Raw genomic sequence first — 27,359 nt, 5'->3', positions numbered from 1 at the left:
ATGTGGTATGCCTGTATCGTGCTTTATATTGTAATAAACAAAAACTGTCTCATTTTATTTTAGACATATGTTGAAGCATTGTCAGCCTTAATTTGTACAGGTATTCCCATGATGGCCATAACTTCTAATTGGTGGATTATCATAGAATTAGCCTTTTCAGAACTCATAGGAGTAGCCCATTGAAATCCTAAATAAGTATCAATAGTATGATGTAGATATTTTAATCTTCCAAATTCTGTGAAACGAAACACATCCATCTGCCACATATCATTACTTTGCATATCTTTTGGATTGCTTCCTGCAGGTAATGGAATTTGGTTATAGAAGGAACAAGCTGGACATTTTCTTACAATTCCCTTGGCTTGTTGCCAAGTGATGAAGAAATTCTTCTTCAAACTCTTGCTATTTACAGTGTTTCTTATGAATTTCTGAGACTTCTAGCACATTCCTTATTAGTAACTGGTCAATCTCATCATTACCTAGTGCTAGAGGTCCTGGCAGATGTGTATGGGATCTGATGTATGAATATATATATATATATATATATATATATATATATTTCCTATTTCTGATCTATTTCTGATAATTGTCTGTAATTGTATGAATAGCAAAGTAAGAATTCTGTTTTATCAGGAACACATTCAGAAATTTCAATGTATAGAAAAACTCTCTCTACATATTGAGAGTCAGTGACAATATTGAGGAGTTCCGTGAAGTCCATTAGTATGATAAGAATGGCATACAATTTTGTCTTTTGTAGAAAATTATATGGGCTTTGAACCACTTTACTTAAGTCTCCTGATTTATATCCTGCCTTTCCTGATTTATTTACACCAGTATAGAATATGGGGATTCCATAAATTGGTTTTTGCCATGCAATGTGAGGAAGGACCTATTCAGTTGTCTTCATGAATTTTATTCTCATGTTTTTTTGAGGTAACAGCTGTTAATCTCTCCCAAAAGGTTACTGCCGGAACTCTGCCAGTATTCATTATCTTTCCATAATGAGGAAATTTAAAGGTACTACAATTTTTGCTGGGTCCATTCCTATCAACTGGCAAAGTCTTAATTTTCCTTTTAGAATCAATTCAGAGATCTTTTCCATATAAGTCTTTAACTTCTTACTTGGTTTTCATGGTAGAAATCTCCATTCCACTATAAAATCTTCCCTCTGCATCAAAATCCATGTGTGGTAGTATCTGAAGAGGAGTATGACCAGAATGTACCTAAGTTCTGGATTCACATGATCTACCTGCAAAGCTCATATTCTCTTTTCTACTAGAGTTAATTCCTTCTCAGCTTAAGCTGATAATTCCCTTGGACTATTAAAGTCCTTGTCTCCATTTAGGATTTAGCCAAATGTACTAGTCCATCTTCGGGTGTTCCAAGGATAGCCTGTAAGTTGGAAATGCTTCCTAACAATTTTTGAAGCTTATTAAGATTCCAAAATGGATCTCTCCTGAGTTGTACCTTTTGGGGTCTAATTCTTTGTAGCTCTATTTTATATCCTAAGAAATTAATAGAATTTCCTCTTTCTATTTTTTCAGGAACAATTTATAGTCCCTAATGAGTCATAACTTTCTTTACTTCTTCAAACATGCTTTCTAAGGTACCTAACTTTGGATCAGCTAATAAGATATCATTCATATAATGATAAATTATGGATTGTGGGAATTTCCTTTGAATTCTTTTCAATGGATTTTGCACAAAATATTGGCACAGAGTAGGGCTATTATCATTCCATGTGGAAAGATCTTCCACTGATAGCTCTTGCCTGGCTGGGAATTATAATTAGGTTCTGTGAAGGCAAATTTTTCTCTATCCTTTTCTTTTAGAGGTATGGTAAAGAAACAGTCTTTTAAGTCAATAACTATTATAGGCCATTCTTTGTGTAGCAGAGAGGGAAAGGGCATCCTGTTGTGTTGTGAGCCCATAGACTGAATTACTTTATTAATATCTCTCAGATCTGTCAGCATTCTCCAATTACCAGACTTTTTTCTAATAACAAATACAGAAGAATTCCAAGGGCTGGTAAATTCTTCAATGTATTGAGCATTTAACTGCTCTTGGACCAACTCTTCTAAAGCTGGTAACTTCTCTTTTATTAAAGGCAATTGTCCAACCCACACAGGTTTATCAGGTAGCCATTTTAAAGTTAGGGCTGTTGGTACTTCTGAGAGTTCAACAGCAGTTGTGCTCTGTTTATGTATAGCCTGAATGTTTGGTGGCTGTTTTTTATAGTATGTTATAATATTATCCCTAGAAAACATGTATTTGTTTGTATGCCATTTCTGAGATTGTATGAATTTTGATCTAGATATTCCACTGCTGTAACAGATCTCAGCCGCAAAGATTCAATGCTACATTTGCAACATATAGCTCAACCTTCTTCTCTGTCCTTCTGGCCCTATGTATTGAACCCATCTTGAACTTTGTTTTACCTGAGATTGTGTTCCAATCTCTAAAAATTGGACATTTACCTCTTGAAGAGGCCAATTTGCATGCCATGATTTTGATGTATTATAATCACATCCACACCTATGTCTGCCAGGCCCTCAAGAGCAACACCATTAATTCATACTCTAAGCTTAGCTCTTTGCTCATTTATGGAAGTCTGCCAAAATGTTTGTTTTATGGTGTCTTTTGGAATTTTTGATCCATCTATCAGAGCTGTTCTATCATCCAGTGCAGTATCTTATTTTTTATATTAGACACTGGGTTATTTAATTATCCTGGAGAGGAATTTCCTCCACAGTGACTGGAAATGTTTGGAACACATTCAGTTTGGGGGTCTGTGAGGGGCCCCTTGAGGCAATTCCTGCCAGTAAAGGGTTACCTCATATAACAATTGTTGATCTACATTCATTGTTCCAATGTCTGCATTGCCACATCTTCTGTATAATTCAGAAGGTTGGGGTCTTTGTTTGGGTTATTTCTAGAAGGAGTATTGCTTCTAGGAGCATTCTGTATACAGATTCTGCTCATATGACCTGCTATACCACAGTTAAAAGATTTGGTACCTTGAGGTCTCCTTCCAACTCTGGAAATTGCCTCTAATATCAAAGCCTCATTACCATAGTTAAGAGATTCAACACCATTTCTATATTGAATCTATTCTTTCAGAGGTGCTGACCTTAGCTTTAATGATGTAAGTATTCTCTTGCATTAGCATTGTCAAACACCATGTACTCAGTTAATACTTGTCTTAGTTCTTGGTCACTGCCTTTTTAATAACTGTGGTCAGCCTTTGTAAAAAACAAAAAACAAAAAACAAAACAGTAAAATGTTTCGGTGGACTTTGGAAAATTTTGGTGTAGCTCAGTTGGTTTTCCTCGTTCTTGAATTTTTTCCAAGCACCTAAAGCTGCTGTATAGCATAGGGATATTGTATGCTCATCATAAGTGGCTTATACCTTTCTATCAGAGAAATGTCCCTCACTAAGAATTTGATCTTAGGAGAACTCAAAAACTCTGATATTACCTTATTTTTCCTGGATCTGAGCTTTTTCTCCCAACCAGCTTTTCCATTGTAATTGCTGACTATATTCTAGAAGAGCTATGATCAACTGATTCAAATCATCTGGTTTGATTCTATTTCTGAAAGACCTCATATTTAACATCTGTTTTATATATGTTCAGTGTATACTATAGGTAACCATCACTTCCTTAACATTTTTTTTAAATCTTTCATAAGAATATGTTGCAACATATATTCTATTTATGGCTCAGGATATCATTTGCTGGCTTCTCATTGATGATGACATGATAAGCCATTGTATGATAGCTAACTGGTGATGTTATGATTTGTATGCTCTTATTCTTCTAGTTCCTTTGTCTTCTTCACTGAGAGTTTCTTGCAGAGCTTACAGCAGAGCACCTAGGGTCAGTTGCATTGAGTGAATCTCCTCTGTTGTAAGGGATTCTAGAGATTTCATGGAATCATGCGAACTTTTATGTTCTTCTGAAACACATGATCCCATATCCCATATAAAGATTATCAGTTAATGATAATCTTTCTTTCCTATATAGCATCTGAATAGCAGCAGCATTTCTCTGGAGAGTTATTGCATTATTCATTAAGTACTCACATTTATTATCAGTAAAATCAAATCTGGTTGTACATTTAATAGTAATGGACTGAAGCTCTTGTGCTAAGTTAGCAGATTCCAAAAAGAAAAAAAAAGATTCATTTATTTAAGTCTTTATTACTTCATTGTAAATCCTGGGTAGCCGATTCCAGAGAAAGAATCTTTTTATTTAAGTCTTCATTGCTACCTTGTAAAGCCTGGTTAGCAGATTCCATAGAAAGAATGTTTTTACTTAAGTCTTTCTTCATTGCTACCTTGGAAAGCCTGTATCAGTCCCAAAAATGACTCCTCTTTGTTACTATTATTAAACTAGTTTTTCAATACTATGTGAATTATTATGCTAAATGCTAAAATGGTGTATATCATATACATGCCAGGAAGATCATATATGTCCTGTAAGAATTCATTCATCATAAAAGCAAAAAAGTTTTTAAATTCTTTTGATGTAACATTTTCTGCCATGTTTAGAGAAATATTCAAAATTTGTAAATAACATTTTATTAATTCATTTATTAATCAGTTTTACGGTGTAGAATTATCAAGTAGTTTTACCTTGGATTGAATCTTTGGTAGCTGGTGTTTCAGTTCTTGTGATTTTTTGGAGGGTGTAGTATCGTTACTTGACCAGTTGGTGTCACAGGTGCAGCACCAAAACAGGTCTGGTGCAAGCTGAGTCAGGTCCCTGAATGGCTCCTGTAAATTAAGCATTTACCTAGGCAAACCCTGAGCACTAGGTAGGGTTGTTGGGACCACAAAAGATTGTATACAACAATGAGACAATACACCAATGAACTGGAAGCACTCAGGCATGATCACACATCTGGCAGAAGCCACTTGTCTGGTTGGTACTATAAGGCTGTGACCAGATCCACCACTAAAAGCATGGAAATAGAAAGGTGCCTAGTGTGTGTACCTTTCCCTTGTGTTCAACCTGCTAAAGAACTCATGTGCTTCTGACAGTGGATACTAGAGCTGCTGCCTTGTGAGTCACCTGGCCAGAGAGTGAATAAATCACATGCCATGCGAGCTACCTGTTCTATAGGCTTCCTGCAGGGCTGCTGTATGCAGCTGGACATCCTAAGCAGGGAAAAAGATGTTCCTGGGGAGTTTGGACATCACAGGCTCTTCAGGGTAGATAAACTCAGTAGCAGCCACCTGTGTGCATTAGGGTTTGGTCACACAAGTAGCCCCAGTGGGGTCACATGAGGCTCAGATCCACATGGTTGGAACCGAATGGCTCTAGGGTGATAGCAAGGCTGACTTGCAGCAAGCATACAAGCCTCTGAGCCAATCTGCCACCTCTTCCAAGGCTGCTGACAGGAGCTACAGGGAGTGTGGGCTCTTTTTATCATGTGAGCACCACTTATTACTATCAGTACACACGAATCTAATTAAAAGAGTAACAGAATTATTAAGATATAAATTGAGGAAATACACTCAGGAATACAGAATGGAGTAGACAGCAGAAGTCACACTCTGATCTGACCATGAGCGAATCCACCTCAAAGGCAGGAGCAGAGAGAAGGGGCATGTGACCCTTCTTGAACTCTATTTAAGAGATTATGTACAATGGCAGGAAGCTCTGCCTCCTTTGGGCTGTGAGGTCATGTGAGCAGAGCAAATACCACTACACTGTCTGGAATACCATGATGGTGTGAAAGATATTCATTAAGGCACTAGATGTTTGTTTTGACAAGTGCATTATGTTCAGGATAAGCAAATCCATAACAAGAATGAGTATCTAGCCCATTAAGGTGAAATCGTTTGGTTTCCTTTTTTTTAATATTCTTCTATTAATTAAAAACATTATTTTCTCACACAATACATTCTGATCAAAGCTTTACTTTCTGTCACTAATACCAGTTCTTCCCACTCTTCCCTCATATCGAGATCAACTTGATTTTTGTCTCTCATTAAAAAGGAATGAGCTGCCGGGCGGTGGTGGCATGCGCCTTTAATCCAAGCACTTGGGAGGCAGAGGCAGGTGGATCTCTGTGAGATTGAGGCCAGCCTGGTCTCCAAAGAGAATTCCAGGAAAGGCACAAAGCTACACAGAGAAACCCTGTCTCGAAAAAACAAACAAACAAACAAAAAAAGGAATGAGCTTCTAAGAGTTAACAAAAAAATATAAAACAAGATATAAGATAAGATGCTAAATCAAAAACCAACATATCATAGGATCTAAGTGACAAAATCCAAATAATGTTGTGCATAAATAGCAATCCCTTAGAAGACATTCACACAGCATCTAGATATCCTGTTTGGTTAATTCAGTTCCTCCTGCTTTCTATGTTCCTGAAGCCCAAGTGATGGAGGGATTTACTAATTTCACTGCCAAAAGGACTATTTTGATGTTTCAGTTTGTCTTCTAATGCATGTGACTGAAAAAGAAATAATAATGGTTAATGGTTATCAATCCTCAGACAATTGTCTGTAGGTTTTTATTCACTCTACTCTTCCATCCTTTCTTTAGGGAACTTATTAATGTGTTGGAGCATCCACTCATTTATATAACATAATACAAAAGACTTCCACTGTGTTAACTTATCCTGTGAAGTAGGAAATAGAACGTTGCTCATTACAGCTTCATTTGATTTATTAGGTGAAGGGTACATTTAGAGGCTATTAAATTATTATGCTTTATAGAGAAAAGAGAAGGATTTCCCATCATCCTGATGTTCTCAGAACAGGGTAAGTAGCTAGTAAACCCACTGCACTAGGTACAGGTATTTATCAGAACAACACATCTACCCAATTATTTACTGAGGATTAACTAGGACAGCAGAGGTGCAGTAGCTCAAAGCATAGAATCTAAACAGGAAACTTCATGACTCAGTTGGTCCATTTGGAACTGAATAATTTAGTAAGATCATTAATTTTCTCAAAGTGAGAAATAAATGGATTTTACTGGATGTGGACATTACATTAATATGCATATGTAGATGTATCATAGAAGCAATTAATCTCTGAGACACAGACACTAAGCAAGGTAGAATCCACTGAGTTCCTTTGGTTAGGAAAATCATGATATCTCAATCATTTTGCTGGGTTCCATCCATCATGGGATTTTGACCCTTTCTCTACCCACTACACTTGGAATGTCATCCTCTGCTGTAGACTGTTAACACCAATCTCAGTTGTTTTCATATGAAAAGTTTCTTGCTTCATTCTTGTGACCAAATTATTCAAAGAAGAGTTGGTCCCTGAGCTCTTACTGCCTGTTGTTTGAGCTGAAATCATGGTGCCTAAGGGTGCAGAAGAAAATCTATAAACATATTTTTCAGCTTGTTTTTCAACTGAGTACAGGACCTCAGATGCATACCCCAAGGGTAGAAAGATTTCCAGAAATCTCAGTGGCAGTGGAAGAGGTATAAGAAAGTGCTCACAGTGTGACAGCTCTCTGGGTTACTGTGACAGCCTCACCCATCAACAAAGTTAGAAGAACATATGCTCACAAACACTAGAGCTAAGTATAAACCTGCTGGACACTGTGAGATCTGGATCCATCAGACTTATGTCTGAGCAGACATGTGTGTTTGTGGGATGTTTTCTTTTGGTTATTATTATCAGGATCTTGTTTAATCACAGTCATGCTTATGCATATAACTCCTCTGAGTGTTATATCAGAATCAAGGAAGATTTTCACCATGAAGGAGATGTAACCATTGGTGTATTTTTCCCAGTTCATACTATGTACACAGTCAACAAAGTTCCGCATCCTTATCTGCCAAACGTTTTTACCGACTTTCACATACAGTAAGTGTTGTTGTTCATTTATGCTGTTTCAGATTTCATGTTACAAATGACCCAGGTGATATGTGTATTCAAGTTCCTATGCTTCTTATTTTTATCATGAAAAACCCTCTTCACATCCAAAATTCCTTATTTAATTGTATGTTATTCTTCATTTATTTTCTACTCTCAAATATGATACAATAAGTAGATTGTTTGTTTATTGATATTTGTTTCCAAATATGACAATTGTATACAGGATCTTCCTTGGCCATGCCTTTACAGCCGTATGTTTCTTATATTAGGTCTTCAGAGGGAGAATGGTTTTATCAAAGTTTACCTGGCTCTTCAGGACACTCTAGAAGTCTATATGTACTCTTGCAAAAAGAGGTGATGCCACCAAAAGTTGTTACTATGGAGGGATGTGATGGTAGAGTAACAAGTTTGCATCAGCTAGATACCACTGATTTAGCAGTAAGGGTGTCAGATTTAGAAGTTAGCATTAGTTTCTTGTCAAAATAGCTATGCCTGTCTTCAAAGATTTTTAGTTAAAGGAATTATTTACTTATATTTTACTTCCAGAAGCATTTTTCTCTTTTACATGTCTTCCCATGCATTTCTAACAAGTTTTTAATCTCATTTTCATGGATGTGGTCATAAGACACAATGACAAGATTGTGGCCACTTAGGGTTGTTTCTTACTAAGTCAGAAATAAAATTAAGTTTGTGGTAGGGAGATATATTTGTTACTACAAAAGAGTAATATGCGTGTCTTTCTCCCTTTCCATTCCTCCCTCAAAATCTTCCATTGTACAACACCTTTTCTAATTTTTCATACAAGTTGGGGAACAAGCTAAAATTATTTTATAAGGCTTCTGATTACATCCTTTATTACACTGAGAGAGTGCATATATGTTTTCAAAGAGGGGATATGTCTGCTGTCTAAGTTTCTTTGACTCTTTTCATGCTTATAATATTTACATGCCTAGAAATGATCATCTTAATAATCAACATTACAAAACTTATTAGCTGTGGGCAGGATTTTTAAACAGATTTTACTTGAGGGCTATTATAACCATTAAGATGATATAATATACAAACATAAAATTATATATCATTCCAGATTAATGTAAGTTTTCCTTTGAGGCAACATGACTTAGTCTAATGGACTGCACATGATACAGACTTTACAAGGCATTTTTACCAAAATTTGTGTGTGTGTCCATGGACACTCATGCCTCAGGTTTCACATGCCGGTGAGAGATCATCTGTGGAAGGACAACTTAACCTCCCACCATGTGTGTGTTAACATCAAAGTCATACCATACTCAGAGCTATGTTTTTGCCCTAGGTGAACTATACTTTTTTCTATATGACAAATCCTGTTATACATGGTGCCAGTTATCCTTCCAAATTAAAATTGGTGCAGTCTCAAGAAATGTATGAGATGAAGAACATGTCTATCCCATTGATTTTAAATTGTGGTTAACTAGATATGTCAAAGTAGATTACCCCAAATCTCCATAAATTTCTTATGTTAATAATGTGACAAAAATCCAAGTATCATATGAAATTTATCTTTTACAATTTGGATGTTAGGAGTTTTTCTCCTCTACTATAAATATATGCCCCTTTGTGAGCAGTTTCATACATCAAAATCGAAAAGCATTCCTTGCAGCTTATTCTAAAATACTTTGCAGTGTGATGCTTGTTTTCAAATTTTTTAGTTCTTCATTTATTTTTGAAATTGTAATATAATTGGAGTATTTCTCTTTTCCTTCTTAACTCCAAACTTTGTCACATAACTCTTCTTCTTCCCTTCCAAACTTATGGACTGTTTAAAAACTTATTAATACATAAACATATATATACATATACATATACACACACATATATATATATGTATGTATGTATGTATGTATATATATATATATATATATATATATATATATATATATATACATGTTCCTAGCTACAAACAAATCAGTCTTCATAAATGTACTCCTATGCATAGTTTTGAGGATGACCATTTACTATTGGATAGTCAATGTCTTTGCTTTTCCCTGTAGAAGACTATTTCTCTGACTTTTGATATTCCTTAGTTGCCTCTAGTTCTTTGTATAGAAATAAGACCCTATGGTCTTTCTCCCAGCCACTTTGGTATATCTACTATTGTCTTCTTAATTCATATCATGTTTAGGCAGTCATGTTCATGAAACTTTCAGGATAAGACTTTTATTATAAAATGTAAAATTTTTCAAACAAATAACCTAACTTGAAATGACCAAAATTTATCAACACTGCTTTTTAATAATAGCAATTAAATAAAAAAGTTAAGGGTTTTATTAGCACTGTCTTAAAGTAGAGCAGAATGGTGCAGCGGAAGCGTGCTGGGCCCATAACCCAGAGGTCGATGGATCGAAACCATCCTCTGCTATCTGAGTTTTTTCTATTCTTTCCCCCAAGTACTTTAGGTTCCATTCATAGTGATGAAGTCAAATAGGTATCTGACTGGAAATAGGAGAAGAGACCGGAAATTTTTCATGGATGCTCAGGTGATAACTATGTTCTCTTGATAAGTAGATTTATTCTGGTTACTGTGCCCTAAAACGCCTAAAATCGCTAAACGAAGGCGAATACAAGGGTAAGAATGGAAGAGCACTTCAGTTTGTTTCATTACTTAATTTATAGGGCTTTATTTGCAAGGGTATGGGGATAGACTAGAAACCCATTGAACAGTCCCATTAGATATTCTTTGCAATTTCTACAGTCTTATTTTTCAAAGCAGTGGGTAGTGTTTTGAGAAAAGTGTGGAGGTGGGGAGTGTGTGGGCTCTTCAAATGAAGTCTGGCTGAGAAAACCACTTCTGCCAACTCTGATCCTGTGTCTATAATCTCTACCCTCCTGATAAGTCTTTTGCGAAGCTGTGCTATTCTCTACGCTTATTTTCTAAACTGTCTTACATTTCTCTCCCAGAAAAGATTCCTGTTTAAATTTTATGTGTCAGATGCTGTCATAGAAATAAATAAGAAAAATGCATTAAGTAGCCTATAATCTAGATAAGTGTTTTGTTTTGAGTGACCTTGAACTGCTCCTCTTGCCTGTACTAACAGGGTTTACTATGTTCTTTAAAAATAATTCTTTACTGGATCAGAAAACAGAAGTGTTATTATCTCTTGGAAGACAAATAGTTAAGAGTAACACCACATACACATAAATATATGTACATTGTATTTTTGGAAAATTGAAAGAAAAGTAATAAAGAGATATAACTATCAATTTCCTGGACCATAACTCAGACAGTAAAGTCAGCTTTCATGTTTCCCCCAATCTGTCTTCCTTTTGTGTATTAGCAGTGAAAATATATTGATGCCTATCTATATCATGATTCTGAGCTCTTCCCTCCATTGCTGCCTGTATCCTCATAGTTGATCTGTTCTTTCCATGAATTGAAGATCTGTGGCCTTTTCTCTTCATAAGGGCACAGTGAACTTTGAATGTTCTCTACATCTTTGTATGAAGGTCTATGTGGACTGTATTAATTTATTAGAAAGCCCTTCTTTGGTGTCCATTCTGTTGGATCCACTGTGCTTTGTTTATGCTCACTTTGTACTTTTCATTAGCATGGAGATCTTATTTGCTAGCTCCCCTTTTCTTAGGGTGTTTCACAAAAAATGTGTAATCTGCCACGGTATTTTACAACACAGCAAGAAACACACATACAGCTAATCAGATACACACCAGCCTACCTGGTGAAAGAATTTTCTTTGGATTCTTGCAGAAGTGAGTACTGATGGCTGTCATTGTTAGCATTATGGGAATTCTTTTAATATTTACCTCAATGTGTCACTTGCAGAAATATATATGTCTATCTATCACTGTATTCACATTCAATAATAATTCAGAACATTTTAGACTGATTTTGTCTAATAAGATTAATAAATATTAAATTATCCAATGTCACTCTTGTATCTAATGTAATTGAATAAATAAATAATGACATCTCTGATTTCCAGTGCAAATTACACAATGCAGGGACAATAATTCCTACAACACATTCTCAGATTTCTAAACCTTTCAATATGTCTGTCTATCTTCTACAGCTATCATCCAGTGACAATATTGTACATCATAGGTTACTAATATATATCTATGAAGAGACAGAATCTTGTATTTTTATTTCTCACCATTTTTGCCAATTTCTAAAGTTTTTCACGTTAGTCAAAATTTTAAAAATTTAATGTGGGGGTTGGGGATTTAGCTCAGTGGTAGAGCTCTTGCCTAACAAGTGCAAGGCCCTGGGTTCGATCCTCAACTCCAAAAAAAAAAATTTAATGTGAATGAAATATATTAAAATCCAAAATCAATTTTAACTAGTACATAAGAGAAAGGATTAAACTTTCTTGTGTATAACAATAGTGAATATTTAGATCACAACATTTATGCACTTGAGTATGTCATAAATTTCCTTGGTTTTGAACACAGCTGAGTGCTCAGTCAGAAAATCCTAATTTCATTTTTTTCTTTCTATTTCTTTCTTTTGGGTTCTGGACAGACCCTCACTATGCTTCTGTGATATCTTGGGCTTCCTTTCTATTTCTCTGAAGCCATTTTCCCTGCAATGTGGCTTCTCCATCTCTGTCTGACCTCCATGTTTGATGAACTCAAGTTCTTCAGCATGGCTGTCTTTCTTCTCTCTCCCATTGTCCTCTTCCATGAAACGGGTATGATGTACTCCAGACCTATCTTGGTGCATTTTCATTTTAAAAATCTAATAATAAATCATTCAAGTTCAAAAATCCCACATTTCAGTATTATATATGAACTTGACGTAATTTTTTATGTTCTTATATAGAAAAAAAAACAGAGATCTAACATATACTGATCAGATTTTGTGATTAAAGTTTTTATCCCTTTATCATTGCTTAGTGCTTGGAAGATTTGAGTGCCTCTGTTGTCTTTTCATGGAAAATATAACAGGGATTATGAATATAATGTGCTCAGAAGACTTCATACATGTAAGAAATTCTCAAAATGCATGCATTATATGTACGTGTACATGTATACACACACACACACACACACACACACACACACACATATATATATATATATATATATATATATATATATATATATATATATATATATACACACACACACATACATACACATTCAAATCATTTTGGTAGGAAAGAAAACTTGATTTCCACTATTTTTCTTGGTTTCCACTATGAAGGAGTTTTGTGCCCATTTCCCTTCCAGTACATGCCTGTCTTTATTTATCACTTTGGTGTGTCTGGCTGCTTTCTTGTTGGTTTTTAAATGCTTTCATGAATTAATTGAGAGTGCAGTGTGTTTTGATTACATTCAATCCTCCACTAACTCCTTCCGTATGTGCTCCTTTATAATAATCCTTCTGTTCAACAAATTTGACATTTCTTCTTTCTCCCCAAAGAGTCCTGTCTATGTTGTTGTATTACTCATAAAAAATTGAGCCTTCTCTGGATTGTGGTAAACCTATTGGAGTTCAAAGCTTTGATAATAACTGACTATCACAAAACCTATCAAGTACAAAATCCCCACGGCTAGTGGTGTGATTTCACACAAAACTCTCTTCTCAATGCTTGAGGTTTTCTTTTCTTTTTTTTTTTTCTAGCATGACGTTTTGCAGCTCTGGTGCCACTGATACTATTCATTTGTATCTATAATTACTCTGTTCTTTCTGGAAAATAATTTTCTTTTAATTATCTACAACCTCTGGAAGATCACTGAGATTTCTGTGCTTGAGAATACTGTGTGTTCCTCATCTGAAGCTGAGCATTATCCAGTGCCTCATTCTCTCCAAAATGTTCAGTTGAAAGTCTCTTTTAACTTATACCTTCCAAGAGAGGTTTCTGTGACAAAAATGGATCAATGTTCTCATTTATGGTTTGACAAATAAATTATTAGGAATCATGCTCATTCTATGTCCATTTAGCATAATAATATTATTATATTCTCTCCTTGGGGTTATGATCTCTTTTGTGTTCCAAATAACCATGCTATGAATGAATTTCTTCTCATGGAACATGCCCTTGATCCAAACAGAAAATTATTTGAATATTCATGTAACATTTCTTCCGCTATTGCATCAGAGGGCATGTCTTATTAGGTCAGTTATTGTTGCATCTTGCAGGGCTCATAACTGGATGATGTCAACTAATTTTTATTCCTGGTTTCATTTATACAATTTATTGTTTAGGGTATTCACCAGAGAAAATTTTGGAACACAATTTAAGCCAATAGAAAACCTTTCTTAGCCAGCCTGCAAATATACTGGGTGATCAGAATCCCAGGGTAGCATAGAGAGTTTCTCAGGATGAGCTTTTAAGTACAAAAAAACATGTCCTGTGTTAAAATAAATCAGTTAACAGGAATAGTTTGTTAGAATTGGAGCTACAGAAGCAAAAAGCAAGTTTAATACATTTAGAGTCTTTCTGAAAACTATGTGCGTTGTTCTCACTTTCATCAGGTGGTGCAATTAATTTGCTGAGCTTTCCAAGCTGAATGGAGCTTCCACCATCAATTCAGTTGTGCTAAGCTCTGGAGGCCTACTAAGGACTGGGGCACTGCTACATTCACCACTGTTCTCAGTGAGTGAGACAAGTCATGACTATTTTAGTTTATGATCCAATCAGAATGAGAGTTAGATGCCCACCCAGTGCTGATAGCAGAGTAGTTTGCCAAGGGGAGCAAACATTTTACAACCATGCCAAGAACTTCTCTAATTGCTCCTGACCAGTTAGTAAAGAGAAATGGATTTCTCCCAAATCCATACATACTTTCCTATATTTTATGAAAACTCTAAGCCTCTCCAATTTTGTAGGAACATTTCTACAGAGAAATCTGTTTTTTAATTCAGTAACAGGAACTTTTATTACCTCTGAGTTCTGATCAACATATCTACTTAGTTTGGAAACAGTTAGAAGAGCCATTTAGTCAGACTGTTTGTATATGTCACGAAGTATTCCCAGAGGCCCAGTAATATTGCATATGTATATTATAAATCATCCCATTAGTCTGAATATCAGCTATCCAAATAAGGAAAAGTGTGTAGATTAAACATTTGGGATATTAGATTTCTTTGTCCTTTGTAAGTCTCCTAATGTTAATTAAGGCTACCCCCAGTCACTGTAAGTATGTCAGTCAATGAGCTGACAGTCTGTTTATTTCATATCCCTATGTAGTATGAGGGCATGGTCAAAACATAACCAGCAATTCTGGCTGATTTTGGATGGGAATTATATAAATCTATTCCTAAGGTCCCACCTGCAGCATAGAGTCTGATTTCCTAGGATATTCCTATTTCCCAAAGACCAGAATCTTTTTAAATCAATCTTTTTAGGAATCTCCAGATTTCAATGGAAACCTCCTTGATGTTGGCAACTATGGGACAAAGACACAGGGAAAGCATGGAATCGTAAACTCTGTGTTACTATCTAAAAAGATAAACTCTCACTTCCTTCATTTCTCCAATACAGACAAACACTTAAAGTAGGCATCAGCAAGTAAAGGTCAAGATGAAATAAAGGCTCCTGGTCTGTAGTCACATTAGATAATACCTTCCATGTATCTGTCATCCTCAATCTCCAGTCTAGCCCTGAGAGCAGTGAGAGTTGGACTGTGATCTTGTGTTCATAACCATAGTGAAAAACACAAGATACAGGAAGAGGTATAAGAGCAGGGAGTGCAAGAACCTGGGGACCAATGAAACCTTATTATTAATGGGTCCATAGTTCAGAGACATTCCATTTGAGAATAGCATTTGTAGCTTCCCCTTTCTTTATCTGGGTGGGGTGGGTCTGTGATGTAAGAGCACCTACATTCACCACCAGAGGAGTGGAGAGAATGACCTTGTAGGGTCCTTAACAGATTAGCTCCAGTGTCCCTTTGGCTACTCAATTGACACAGAGGATATCACTCTACTTAAGCAAGGTGAAATTGGTGGTGGACTCAGAAGATGGCTGGGTATCTCAGATAATTCAGTGAATAACCTGTGTGGAGAACTGGAGGGCCTTTAGTGATTTGATAAGGGAATGATTAAAGAGTTTTGTCAACTGCTTGTCTAAGAGCCTGAGAAGCAGTTGGGGAATTCTTCCAAATATAATCTCATGGGTAGTTAATTCCTCCCTGTGTGAGGAACAGTGAACTGAGAAACAGTAAAGGAGGAAGCCTATCCATCTTTTTCTGGACTCTAATGAGAATTTTGTTGGAGTTTCTTTTCATGTCCTGTTCATTCTTCCTGCCAGCTCATAACTCTGAGGTCTAGATATACAGTTAAGTTTCTGCTCTGTGTCTAAAGACATAGCTATTAATTAAGAGAGTTTAGTTTATGAAAATCAGGACATTGTTGGACGCTATTGCTAGAAGGAAGCCAAATTGGAGCACCCATTTATGCCTGAGCTTTTTAGCTACTATTGGAACACTTTTAGTCTATGGGGGAACACTTCTAATCACTCAATAATGATATTTTTAAGAAAGTTGCAAGTAGTTTTCCCTTCCCCAGCAAGGCAGATCTTGGTTGAAGTCAGTTTTTCCAACGTCTGACATGGTATTAGTCTTTTATCTGAATCCCTTCCTGGGTAAGGACTCTCTGTTTTTGATTTACTTTAACACATTCCTGGTGTATCATTGTGATATGCCATGCTAGTGTGTCAAGTATAGCTATATCACACCTTGGTCTGAACCACTCAGAAAGTTTTGTTGTACCCAGGGAAATAGCCTGGTGAAGGTTTTTTTTTTAACAGAATCCAGCCTGTTATTTCTGAGAGAATGAACTTTTCCTCAGGTACCTTCCATCAACACATAGGTGATGGAGGAATGTCTTTCTGTATACTGCAAATATGTGTTGATCTGATTGGTTGATAAATGAAGCCATTTGACTTATGGCAAAACAGCTTAGTGTCAGTGTGAAATTAAAAAAAAAGAGACAGGAAGAAGGCAGGGAGAGAGACACCAGCAAGCCACTGAAGGAGCAACATTTAATGGGATGCGGGTAAAGCCACAGTATATGTGGTGATACATAGATTAATAGTCTTGGGCTAATTTAAGTTATAAGAGCTAGCTAGCAAAAACCTTGAGCCATGGCGATGCAGTCATAATTAATATAAGCCTCTGTATGTTTACTTGGGGGATGCAAGTGGGAGAGATTTGTCCCAACTGCCATCAGACCAGGACATAGGAAATCTCATGGCTACATATAGTTTTATACTGACCATTTTTCTTTACCCTGCAGTCTCAGGTAGCCCTGGTTTGTAGTGTGTGTCATCAAAACATCAATAAATTTTAGTGTCAGCTATCAGACCATGAGTTATACTATGTGCACATGGAGGACAGCAATTTCTAGAGGAAGCCACATAGCCACTGGGAGGGCCAAGATTTTTTAATGTCCTTTTTCCAGCAGTGAAAAGCCATCTTTCTGTATAGATCACACAGTTGACATACCCAATTGTAAAATCGCATGAACTGATGGTCCATGTATATAGTAGTGGAGTTTCCTTTTCCCCATATGAGATACTGGGCTAGATCAATCAGTTCTTCTACCTGGGATGAGGTTCCTGGTTTAGGCACAAATAATTTTATTAAAAGTAAGTATTGCATCTCCCATGTTCCTGGTTTCATCTTTCATCTGGTGATAGTCTTGTATGAGCACCTGTAGGTTATCATCAGGCAAGAGGGATAGCTGGTTGATGACAAACTGAATTCATATTGGAGCTAGGAGTTGAGTCTTGTACTGGGTCATACAGTCATTAAACAGTTGATGATGTTTTTTCCTCAGTAGAAGACCTCATTTTTCCTAGATACTATGAGTATCAGATCTTAACACATTTAACTCGATTGCATTCTTTTATTAAGCTAGCAGTACTCTCCACACATATTTGACAGATAGGCCATCCTATAGCTACAGGGTCCAATCATTTGGACTGATGGATCACAGGGAATTACCATGGTCCCAACATTTGAGTAAAGCCCCTTTTGTCTTTGGCAATGAAAAGCTTGTGAGGCATCTGGAAGTTGTAGGGCTGGAGCCAAAATCAGAGATATGTTTAAAGCCTTGGATGTCTTTCATTTAATCTTAGTCAAGATTAGGGGCTTAGTTCTCCTACTTGGTGCTTATATAGAGAGGCATTGCAGTTTCCACAAACACTGAAATACCCAGCTGCACTCAGGAATTATGGAATCTGTCTCTTAGTCTTTGAAGTTGGAATCTGCAGTTTTGTGTGGTCTGTAATTTCCTCAGGTATGTTTTTATTCAATCTCTACAGGTATAATTTTAAAATACACCAGTTGATTCTGGCCCTGGTATTTGCCATTGAGGAGATCAACAGGAACCCTCATCTTTTACCAAACATGTCTCTGGGATTTGACTTCTATAATGTCCCATACAGTGAGAAAAATATTCTTATGAATGCTCTGTTTTGGCTCACAGGCCTGAGTAGTATTCGCCATGTATACTGCAATTATAACTGTGTAAAGGAGAGAAAGTTAACTGCTGCAATAACAGGACCATCGTGGGCAAAATCTGCCCATATTGCAACACTGCTTCAGCTCTACAAATTTCCCCAGGTGAGGAGTTGTTTGGGATAAAAATGCAGATCGCCTTTGCTGACATTTCAGTTGTTTCCATAGGTAAAAAGGTAAATTTGGATTAGTTAGATATCAATGACAATTGTCCAGACAATTGGAGATGGACCTCTATTCCACTCACTGGGAAAAGAAAGGGGAGGTTAGAGTAGACAAGGAGGATTAATAAAAATAGAAAAAAGGCCAGCAATTTTCTGAAAAATTCTCCCACAGAAATTTGCCATTAAAATCATGGTGAATCCATCATTGTGCTAATCATTTCCATCTGTTTCTGCAGAACAAGGATTGTGCAAAGTGCCATTGTTCTTTCTCTTCTTTCCAATTTTTTTTCTCTTCAGCTCACTGTTGGTCCTTTTGAGACTATCTTCAGTGACCGAGGTCAGTTTACTTCTCTCTACCAGATGGCCCCCCAAGGCACAACTCTGTCTCTTGCCATGGTCTCTTTGATGCTTCATTTTGGCTGGAACTGGGTTGGTCTTCTTATCCGAGATGATCACAGAGGGACTCAGTTTCTAGCAGATATCAGAGAAAATATGGAGAAAAATCAACTCTGCATAGCTTTTGTTGAAATGATCCCAAGCACCTGGAATTCATTTTCATACAAATACTGGAAAAGACTTGGCATCATCCAGGAAACATTGGCCAATATTATCATCATTTATGGTGACAATGATTCACTACAAGGTTTAATGACAAATCTAGGGCAACAGATTTTGACCAGTAAAGTCTGGGTCATGACCTCTGAGTGGGATGTTACTAATATCGCTGATTATTTCTTGCTAGATTCATTCCATGGAAGTCTCATTTTTTCACAACACCATGAGCAGGTGCATGAATTTAAAAATTTTATCCAAACAATTAATCCTTATAAATACCCAGAAGACAATTACCTTCCTAAGTTGTGGTTTTTGTTCTTCAAGTGCTCATTTTCAGAGCTGGATTGTCATCTTTTGGAGAACTGCCAACCCAATGCTTCCTTGGAATTACTGCCTAGGCATATGTTTGATATGGTAATGAATGAAGACAGCTACAATACATACAAGGCTGTCTATACTGTGGCCCAGAGTCTCCATGAGATGAGCCTTAATCAAGTACAAAGGCAACCATTTGGAAATGGGGAAAGAATGGTGTTCTTCCCCTGGCAGGTAATATTCCTTCCATTGTATTAGAGCATCAACAATGTGAAACTTTGAGAGTGTTCAGAGGCACCAAACTAGGTATTAAATATTTCAGGATTTTACATATAGTTTATCTATATACATACATATACGCATGTGTGTGTGTGTATGTGTATCCATACACAGGAGATTCTTCATGTGTTATTATATCTTCCATGTCAGTGCAGATCTTTGTGCTCATGTTGCTGAGGAATATGGTGCTAGTGTCAAAGAAGAAATGATTTTAATCAATATAAAAATTGTGTCACAAAAGGAGCACATTTTTTATTGTAATGATTACAACAGAAACCTCAGAATTTTCTCAGTGAAATGATGAAAGCTCATTATACCAAGTTTATTAGTACATAAATGATTTCTTTTAACTACTGTTTAGTCATAAGTACCCCCATTTTACTCAATGATCTTTGGGATAAACCCTGTGTGTAAATGGGTATGGCTTTCTTTTAAAGAAATTGAGATTTGCTTCAATCAATACTCACCGATTCCATTCCTAAAGTTGTACAGAAGATGTTCCTGAGGCTGACTGTTCCTCAGATGTAGAATTGTATCCCATTAACTTAGATCACCATTGCTGACCTTCAATGATACCTACATTATTATTGTGTCCTATACCACAGATAATGAACACTGAGAATTATTCTGTAATCCATTGGTGTATAAACTCTCAGACCTACATTAAAATGTATTCTTGCATCACTTTCAGCTTCATCCTTTCTTGAGGAATATCCATGTGGGAGCCAACATGGCTTTAGAATGGAAACAGAAGTTCGATGATGATAAGTATGATATTCTCAACTTTTGGAATTTTCCAAAGGGTCTTGGATTAAAAGTGAAAGTAGGAATTTTTTTGCCCAATGCTCCCCAGAGTCAACAGTTGACTTTATCTGAGAAGATGATACGATGGCCAGAAAAATATTCAGAGGTGGGATATATTTCCTCAATGCATTAAACTTCTTTTAATATAACAACTTCTACTTTTGAAATTAAATCCCAGTACTATAAAATTACCAGTATACAAAGACCAAAAAATGACTACTAGAAGACATTGTTTTATCATCCCCTGATTCTTAAAAAAAGGACATATTTAAGCTTTCAATGTCTGCTAATATTCAGTGTTGCATGGGTTAAATTTTGTCAATTTGACACAAATTAAGTACACCTGAGATGTGGTATATGCAATCCTCATAATGTCTCACAGGACACTCTGATGTGGAAAATCTCTATAATCACAAACAGAAATGTAAATAAGTTATATTTTCTTGCTATAATCAAACACCATCACCAGAAATGACTTTTGGAAAAAAAGACTTTATCGGACTTGCATTTCTGGAGTTTCAAGTGTCCTTTATATTCATGAGGAATATCAGTATGTGGCAAGCATGGAGAGATGGGCAGGAACCTGAAACAATATTTCTCAGTCCACACACTGGAAGCAGAGAGTGAATACTGGAATTAGGTGAGGGTCATAAATTTTCAAAATCCCCAACCACTGAAATAATTCAGCCAATAAGTCTGCAACTCTCAAAGTTGCGATAACTCTCAAGATAGCACCACCACTGAGGAAATATGTAGTCACATATCTGTGTTTATAATTGCCACTTTTCATTCAAACCAATATACAATATATCTATTGGAATTTCTTCAGTGTATATAAAATTTGAGTAGTTCATCTTGATTCCATGCTTAAAATTACAGAAGATAAACAGTTATCATTTCTTTTATCCACCCCTTGAATTGAAATACTATATCATACATGTGTGTATGTTATCTCTTGTTCTGCTACTGAAGATACATGCATACTTAATGTAACTTATGCAAGTGTTTCTTTTGGCTGGCAGTATGAGCCTTCAGCCCTTTATTTGGAAATTTATTGCTCTAGGAGTATGATGTTGCTGATGACATCATATTCTCAGTCAATAGAAAAATGTAAATACCATAAATCACCTTTTTCTCATTCTCAATTCTGAGACAACAGCCTATAGAATGGTGATGCTCACTCTTAGAGTGAACGCCAACAATTTGTTTACATGGTGATTATAACTCCTGTCAAGTTGACAAGCAAGATTTACAATCATGGTGGAAATAAAAGTTCCTCAACACATCAGAAAGCAAGCACAGAGACAAGATCCATCTGGAAGGACCACTTGACCTTCTAGGTCATGGCTTCTATGACCTAACTGCATCAAACTTGCCCCTACCTCATTATGATCCAAACTGTCTAATAATGGGATAATCCTCAGACCAATTTTGTATAGTTCACAGAAGCTCAAATTCCTTTTCTACTTTTATAGGAATAAAATTTGAAAATTAATTATATGATATTAAAAATATTATTGAGCCTTTCAATAAACCATGAGAATTTCTTAACTTTGCTCCTATTTTTCTCAGATTCCTCATTCTGTGTGCAGTGAGAGCTGTGGTCCTGGATTCAGGAAAATTTCCCTAGAGGGCAAGGCTGTTTGCTGCTATGATTGCACTCCTTGTGCAGACAATGAGATTTCCAATGGGACAGGTAAGAATAAATCTTACAGGAATCGTTCCACATTTCTACAGGATTCTGCATTATCTTAAAAACTGAAAAATTATCTAGAGAGAATTCACAAATATTTATTCTTTCTCTTATTAGGATATGAAATGTGCATCACCATGTCTTGAAGTAGTGCAGAGTAGGCACTGAAATTTATAATTGATTTACATTTCTGATGAAATTCAGATGTTGTTTCCTGCAGGAAATCCCTTTTCTCTGTACTAATGAATATGCCTTATTTCCCCACATAATTTAACACATAGTAATAAAGTGCGTAAATTGGCTGTTTTCCTAACTGTATTTCAATAATGATTAGAACTCACCTAAATGTTTGATAGATTATTTTAATAATGATTCTTCCCAACCAAAACAGAAAAGTAGCAATTGGTGTTTCATATCCCCAATATATAATTATTGACTATAGAGCATAACTAAAATTTCAAATTTCCTTAATGAATAGGATTATGTCCATTTTCATACGCCAATTCAGAGAAACAGTATATAAAATAATATCCTCACAGCATTTCCAATGGTCAGTATTGTAATTCAGTGTTCTAAAAAATTCCAAAATAGATACACCAATAGCACAAGAGGCTTGAAGGTATATGAGAGAAAAAAGAGTAAGGTGTATTTAATTTATATCACTATAAAGAAGATGGGTTGTATGAGAAGCTACTAGTAATTGATAACTACTACCAAAAGAGGAACATCACTTTTTCTTTAAGGTTGTGGACTCTGAAATGTTGCCCATATTCCAGTTGTTGCCCCCATAGTATGTATATACTAGCATCACTGAATAGACTCAGTGAGGATTAAAATGTAAAAAGAAGAGATAAGAGAGCACGTTAAGTTGGGAAGTAAAAGAGGGAGAAGTTAAAGAATGGAGCAAGGGGAAAGAGGGCTGAGTTGGATAAACATACTTTATAAGTTCACATAAATAATAACTGAAATAACAGATGAGGAAGTTGGGTGGTATAGATATGAAAATGTTCACTACGGAGTTTGTGTTTCTTTGTCCCTGAGAAAAAAGAAAAGTGATGTAGATAGCAGTTCTGTCAAAAAGTATTTAAAAAATGGCTTAGAATAAAAGGGATAACTTCAGCTTGGATTAAATCTCTCCTCATTTTTGATCAGATATGGAAAAGTGCATGAAGTGTCCAGAGAGTCATTATGCAGACACAGAGAAGAAACACTGCCTCCAGAAAGCTGTGAGTTTTCTTAACCATGAGGACCTCTTAGGAATGTCTCTCACAACCATAGCTCTGTGCTTCTCTGTACTCACAACTGTGGTTCTTGGACTCTTTGTGAAGCACAGAGACACTCCAATTGTCAAAGCTAATAATAGGACTCTTAGTTACACGTTGCTTATCACACTCACTGTCTGTTTCCTATGTTCCTTGCTCTTCATTGGCCATCCCAACACTGCCACCTGTATCCTGCAGCAGATCACATTTGGAGGTGCTTTCACTGTGGCTCTTGCCACTGTGTTGGCCAAAGCTATCACTGTGGTTATTGCCTTCAAGGTTACTTTTCCAGGGAGAATGGTGAGGTGGCTAATAATATCAAAGGCTCCAAACTTCATCATCCCCATATGTACTCTGATCCACCTTGTCTTCTGTGGAATCTGGCTAGGGACCTTCCCTCCCTTCCTTGACCAAGATGCTCATGCTGAACATGGACATATCATACTCGTGTGTAACAAGGGTTCAGATTTTGCATTCCATGGTATACTGGGATATCTCTGCTCCTTGGCACTTGGGAGTTTTACTATGGCTTTCATGTCACGGAATCTTCCAGACACATTCAATGAAGCCAAGTTCCTATCATTCAGCATGCTGGTGTTCTTCTGTGTCTGGGTCACATTCCTCCCGGTCTACCACAGCACCAAGGGGAAGGTCATGGTGGCTATGGAAGTCTTCTCTATCTTGGCTTCTAGTGCAGCCCTCCTTGGCTTTATTTTTGTCCCTAAGTGCTATATTATCTTAATAAGGCCAGATAAGAACTCAGTTCATCATATCAGGAAAAGACCACATTCTAGAAGGCATACCTCTCTCAAAACCTAGTTTAAAACTGAACATAGTTCTCATATTAAGACATGAATTTCAAAGATGAAGTCCAGTTGATCTCTACTGCAAATATATGTTATGGAATTAGAGTATGGGTTTGATTCTTTGTGCTTTTACATGGTCATCTTCTTACAGGAAATTTTCTGTCTACAGTCATCCAATTGTACTAGAGCCTCTTTATACTGTAGTTATTGGAGTTATCCACACTTGAAACCAGGTTGTATTTCCACAAGAGCAGGACCTCAGTATGTATCTGGACTTGACTGAAACTTTCCATGAATATCATGATATTTTGAACGCATAGAGATCTACCTGCATCTGCTTCTGTTCTTCTAAGATGGACAGCTTCACACCACTTCTTTTGGGAATAAAGATGGCCAGTCCCACCATCCCACTGTATTCTTCTATAATATAGACTGCTAAGAATTAGGTTATTGATTGAAATTGCTTGAAAGCATCAAGTATATTCTCTTTTCCAAGTGCACTCATCACATGTTGTTTTAAATTTTGAAAGTATTTCCTGGTAAAATTTTATCTTGTCTTTCAGTAGCTGTGGAAAAATATATAGATCAAAATTTTATTTTATTTTCACCTTTTAATATACAAGATCTGTACAAGAACATCTATCTGTTTCTTAAGGTCTCAAGGCCCTTCACTAAATTATCATGTTTTCATTCAAGAATTTATGCAATTATACTGAAGAATATGAGATTTTCAAAATGTAAATGTAATCTTTTATGAACATAATATTTTTCAGTCATTGAATAATATGTTGCATGCCAAGTTACAATGTAGACTTACTGCAAATTATATTTTATTACCCAATGTCAAATGTCAGTCAATCAGAACAAGTAACTATCTAACTACATGGATCCCTTATTTGCCCTCATATGATGTATGTCACATTTCCACCTGTTTTAAGTCTATCTAACTACCCTCCCTGTTCCCTTTTAATCTGGGAATTTGCACATCATTTATCTGAATGCTTCTTCCAATTAACTGCTTTTCCTTGAATTAGTATATACTCTTCATTTAAAATCATGAAAAGTTACAACGTGCCACTTTATTATTATATATTTCTCCAGAATTCATCACCATTTCATATAAATACATACAATATATGAAGTAAAATATTTTCTATTTCCACATCATTAAATAAAAGCAAAATTGTATAAATTGCTTTACTTTTACTACTATGAGTTTTGTCGTAATTGTGGTGACTCTTTTGCTCTTATGTCTATATAATAGGCTAGGAGGTTTCATAAATGCTATTGTTAGCTGTCAATGAACATCATTTCTGTTTGTCAAGAGGGAAAGCAACCCTAGTTATGGAAACCAAAACAACAACCAAGAAGTAGTGAAGTCTTGGATCTCAGAGCAGAAGCTACAACTGCCACTTTTCTAAAATAGCATAGTCCCTAAACATTCTAAATATTTGTTCTCATATACAAATAAGTCTAGGTCTATTCTTCAGATCTTTTTAAGGTTATGTCATATTTAAACAGATGCATACAAGTAAACAAGGCCACAAGCAATCAAATTGAATAATTGTGGATCCCAGTTCCAATTGATACATTTACAGTAAATACTCCCCTAAGGTTCAGGTTTTATTGATGAAGATGGGAAAGAAAAAATCTAAGTGCCTGAGGACCTGCAAGTTTGCTGTGAGATTATGTCTCTTAGGAATGTTATACATTATCCATAAAGACACATAATATCTGATCAACATGACTTCATAAATAGTAGATGAACTAGAAACACAACAATAGGCATGCTTATGTGAATGTCAAACCTCATTAGACCTCAACCATGCCAAGATTACAGGGAACAAAGTAAAACTGACAGAGGAAGAAAAAGTCTTCCATGAGGCAGAGCACACTAAATGATTTGTAGGACAAAATGTTATTCATATACAATTTAGGATTGTATATTTATATGTATTCATATACATGAATTATATAGTACATAATTTATGTGTTATAATTGAAATTATATGTATAGGTTATACAAGGTATATATTATATATAGGAATTATACATACATTTATATTCCTAATATGTACTCACAGATATTTGAATGTATATATGTAATAACAACTTAAAAAAAAAAGTCCATGAGTTTATAATAGAGAAAGAATAGATATTCAGTATCATTTAGTCAGAGAGAATTGAAGGGAAAAATGATGTAATTCAACTATAATATGAAAAATAGCAATGCAGTTATATTAATTGGCATTTAAAGTTAATTTATATCTTCTATATTTTTAACGTTTTTCTTTAGCTTTCCTTACAAAGTAAATAAATATGTTGTGAAATTGATCATTGCTGTGGGATGGTCTGTATGTCAAGTGTGTTGCTGATTGGTCAATAAATAAGTCACTGATTGGCCAGTGGCTAGGCAGGAAGTATAGGTGGGACAAGGAGGAGAATAAAGCTGGGAAGTGGAAGGATGAGTCAGAGAGACACTGCCAGCTGCCATAATGAGAAACAGCATGTGAAGATGCCGGTAAGCCACAAGCCACGTGGCAAGGTATAGATTTATAGAAATGAATTAATTTAAGCTGTAAGAAAAGTTAGCAAGAAGCCTGCCATAGCCATACAATTTGTAACCAATATAAGTCTCTGTGTTTACTTGGTCACGCGTGAGCAGCTGTGGGACTGGCAGGTGAGAGAGATTTGTCCTGACTGTGGGCCAGGAAGGAAAACTCTAGCTACAAATTATCCTTCAATTCACATTAAACTTTTTTTAAAGAGTTGTCCTCTACAGCTGTGGATCCTGCATGGAACCAGAGTAGACCTTCTGCACATGGGAGATGATTGTGGAGCTGGGTCTGTTTGAGGGGACACTGACAGTGTGATCAGGATCTATCCCTGGTGCAGGAACTAACTTTCTGGATCCCAATACCTGTGGTAGGACACCCTGCTCACCCTTGATGCGGCCAGGAATGGCTTGGTCCTGCCTCAACCAAATGTACCAGACTTAGCTGTCCTCCCATGGGAGAATTTACATTGTTGGAGGAGAAGATGAACTTACCCTGTTGGGGAGGGGGAAGGCATGGGCGGAGCAGATGGATGGAAGAGAGGGGAGTCTATGGTTGGTATGTAAAATAAATAAAAACAGAGAGAGAGAGAGAGTACACCAAA

The 27,359-nt window shown here is 36.2% G+C and overlaps 1 protein-coding gene across 1 annotated transcript; it reads left to right on the top strand.

The window, feature by feature from the left end:
* On the top strand, window positions 1-24,213 carry LOC128094236 (vomeronasal type-2 receptor 116-like). Its single transcript, XM_052712451.1, has 8 exons — window positions 1-30; window positions 1,432-1,463; window positions 7,676-7,843; window positions 18,127-18,427; window positions 18,784-19,590; window positions 20,327-20,545; window positions 22,012-22,135; window positions 23,285-24,213. The coding sequence occupies exons 1-8, from the start codon at window positions 1-3 to the stop codon at window positions 24,211-24,213; spliced, it is 2,610 nt and encodes an 869-aa protein (XP_052568411.1).
* Window positions 24,214-27,359: the final 3,146 nt, after the last annotated feature.

Source organism: Peromyscus californicus, unplaced genomic scaffold (assembly GCF_007827085.1).
Source record: "Peromyscus californicus insignis strain IS unplaced genomic scaffold, ASM782708v3 Scaffold_4__1_contigs__length_199733344, whole genome shotgun sequence".
NCBI classification, from domain to species: domain Eukaryota; kingdom Metazoa; phylum Chordata; class Mammalia; order Rodentia; family Cricetidae; genus Peromyscus; species Peromyscus californicus.
This window is presented reverse-complemented; position numbering and strand designations above follow the sequence as displayed.

Coding starts and splice junctions, on each gene's coding strand:
- LOC128094236 (XM_052712451.1), top strand. CDS start 1: ATGTGGTATGCCTGTATCGTGCTTTATATT. Junction 18,428..18,783: donor AGCTCTACAAATTTCCCCAG/GTGAGGAGTTGT, acceptor TTTTCTCTTCAG/CTCACTGTTGGTCCTTTTGA. Junction 19,591..20,326: donor TGGTGTTCTTCCCCTGGCAG/GTAATATTCCTT, acceptor CATCACTTTCAG/CTTCATCCTTTCTTGAGGAA.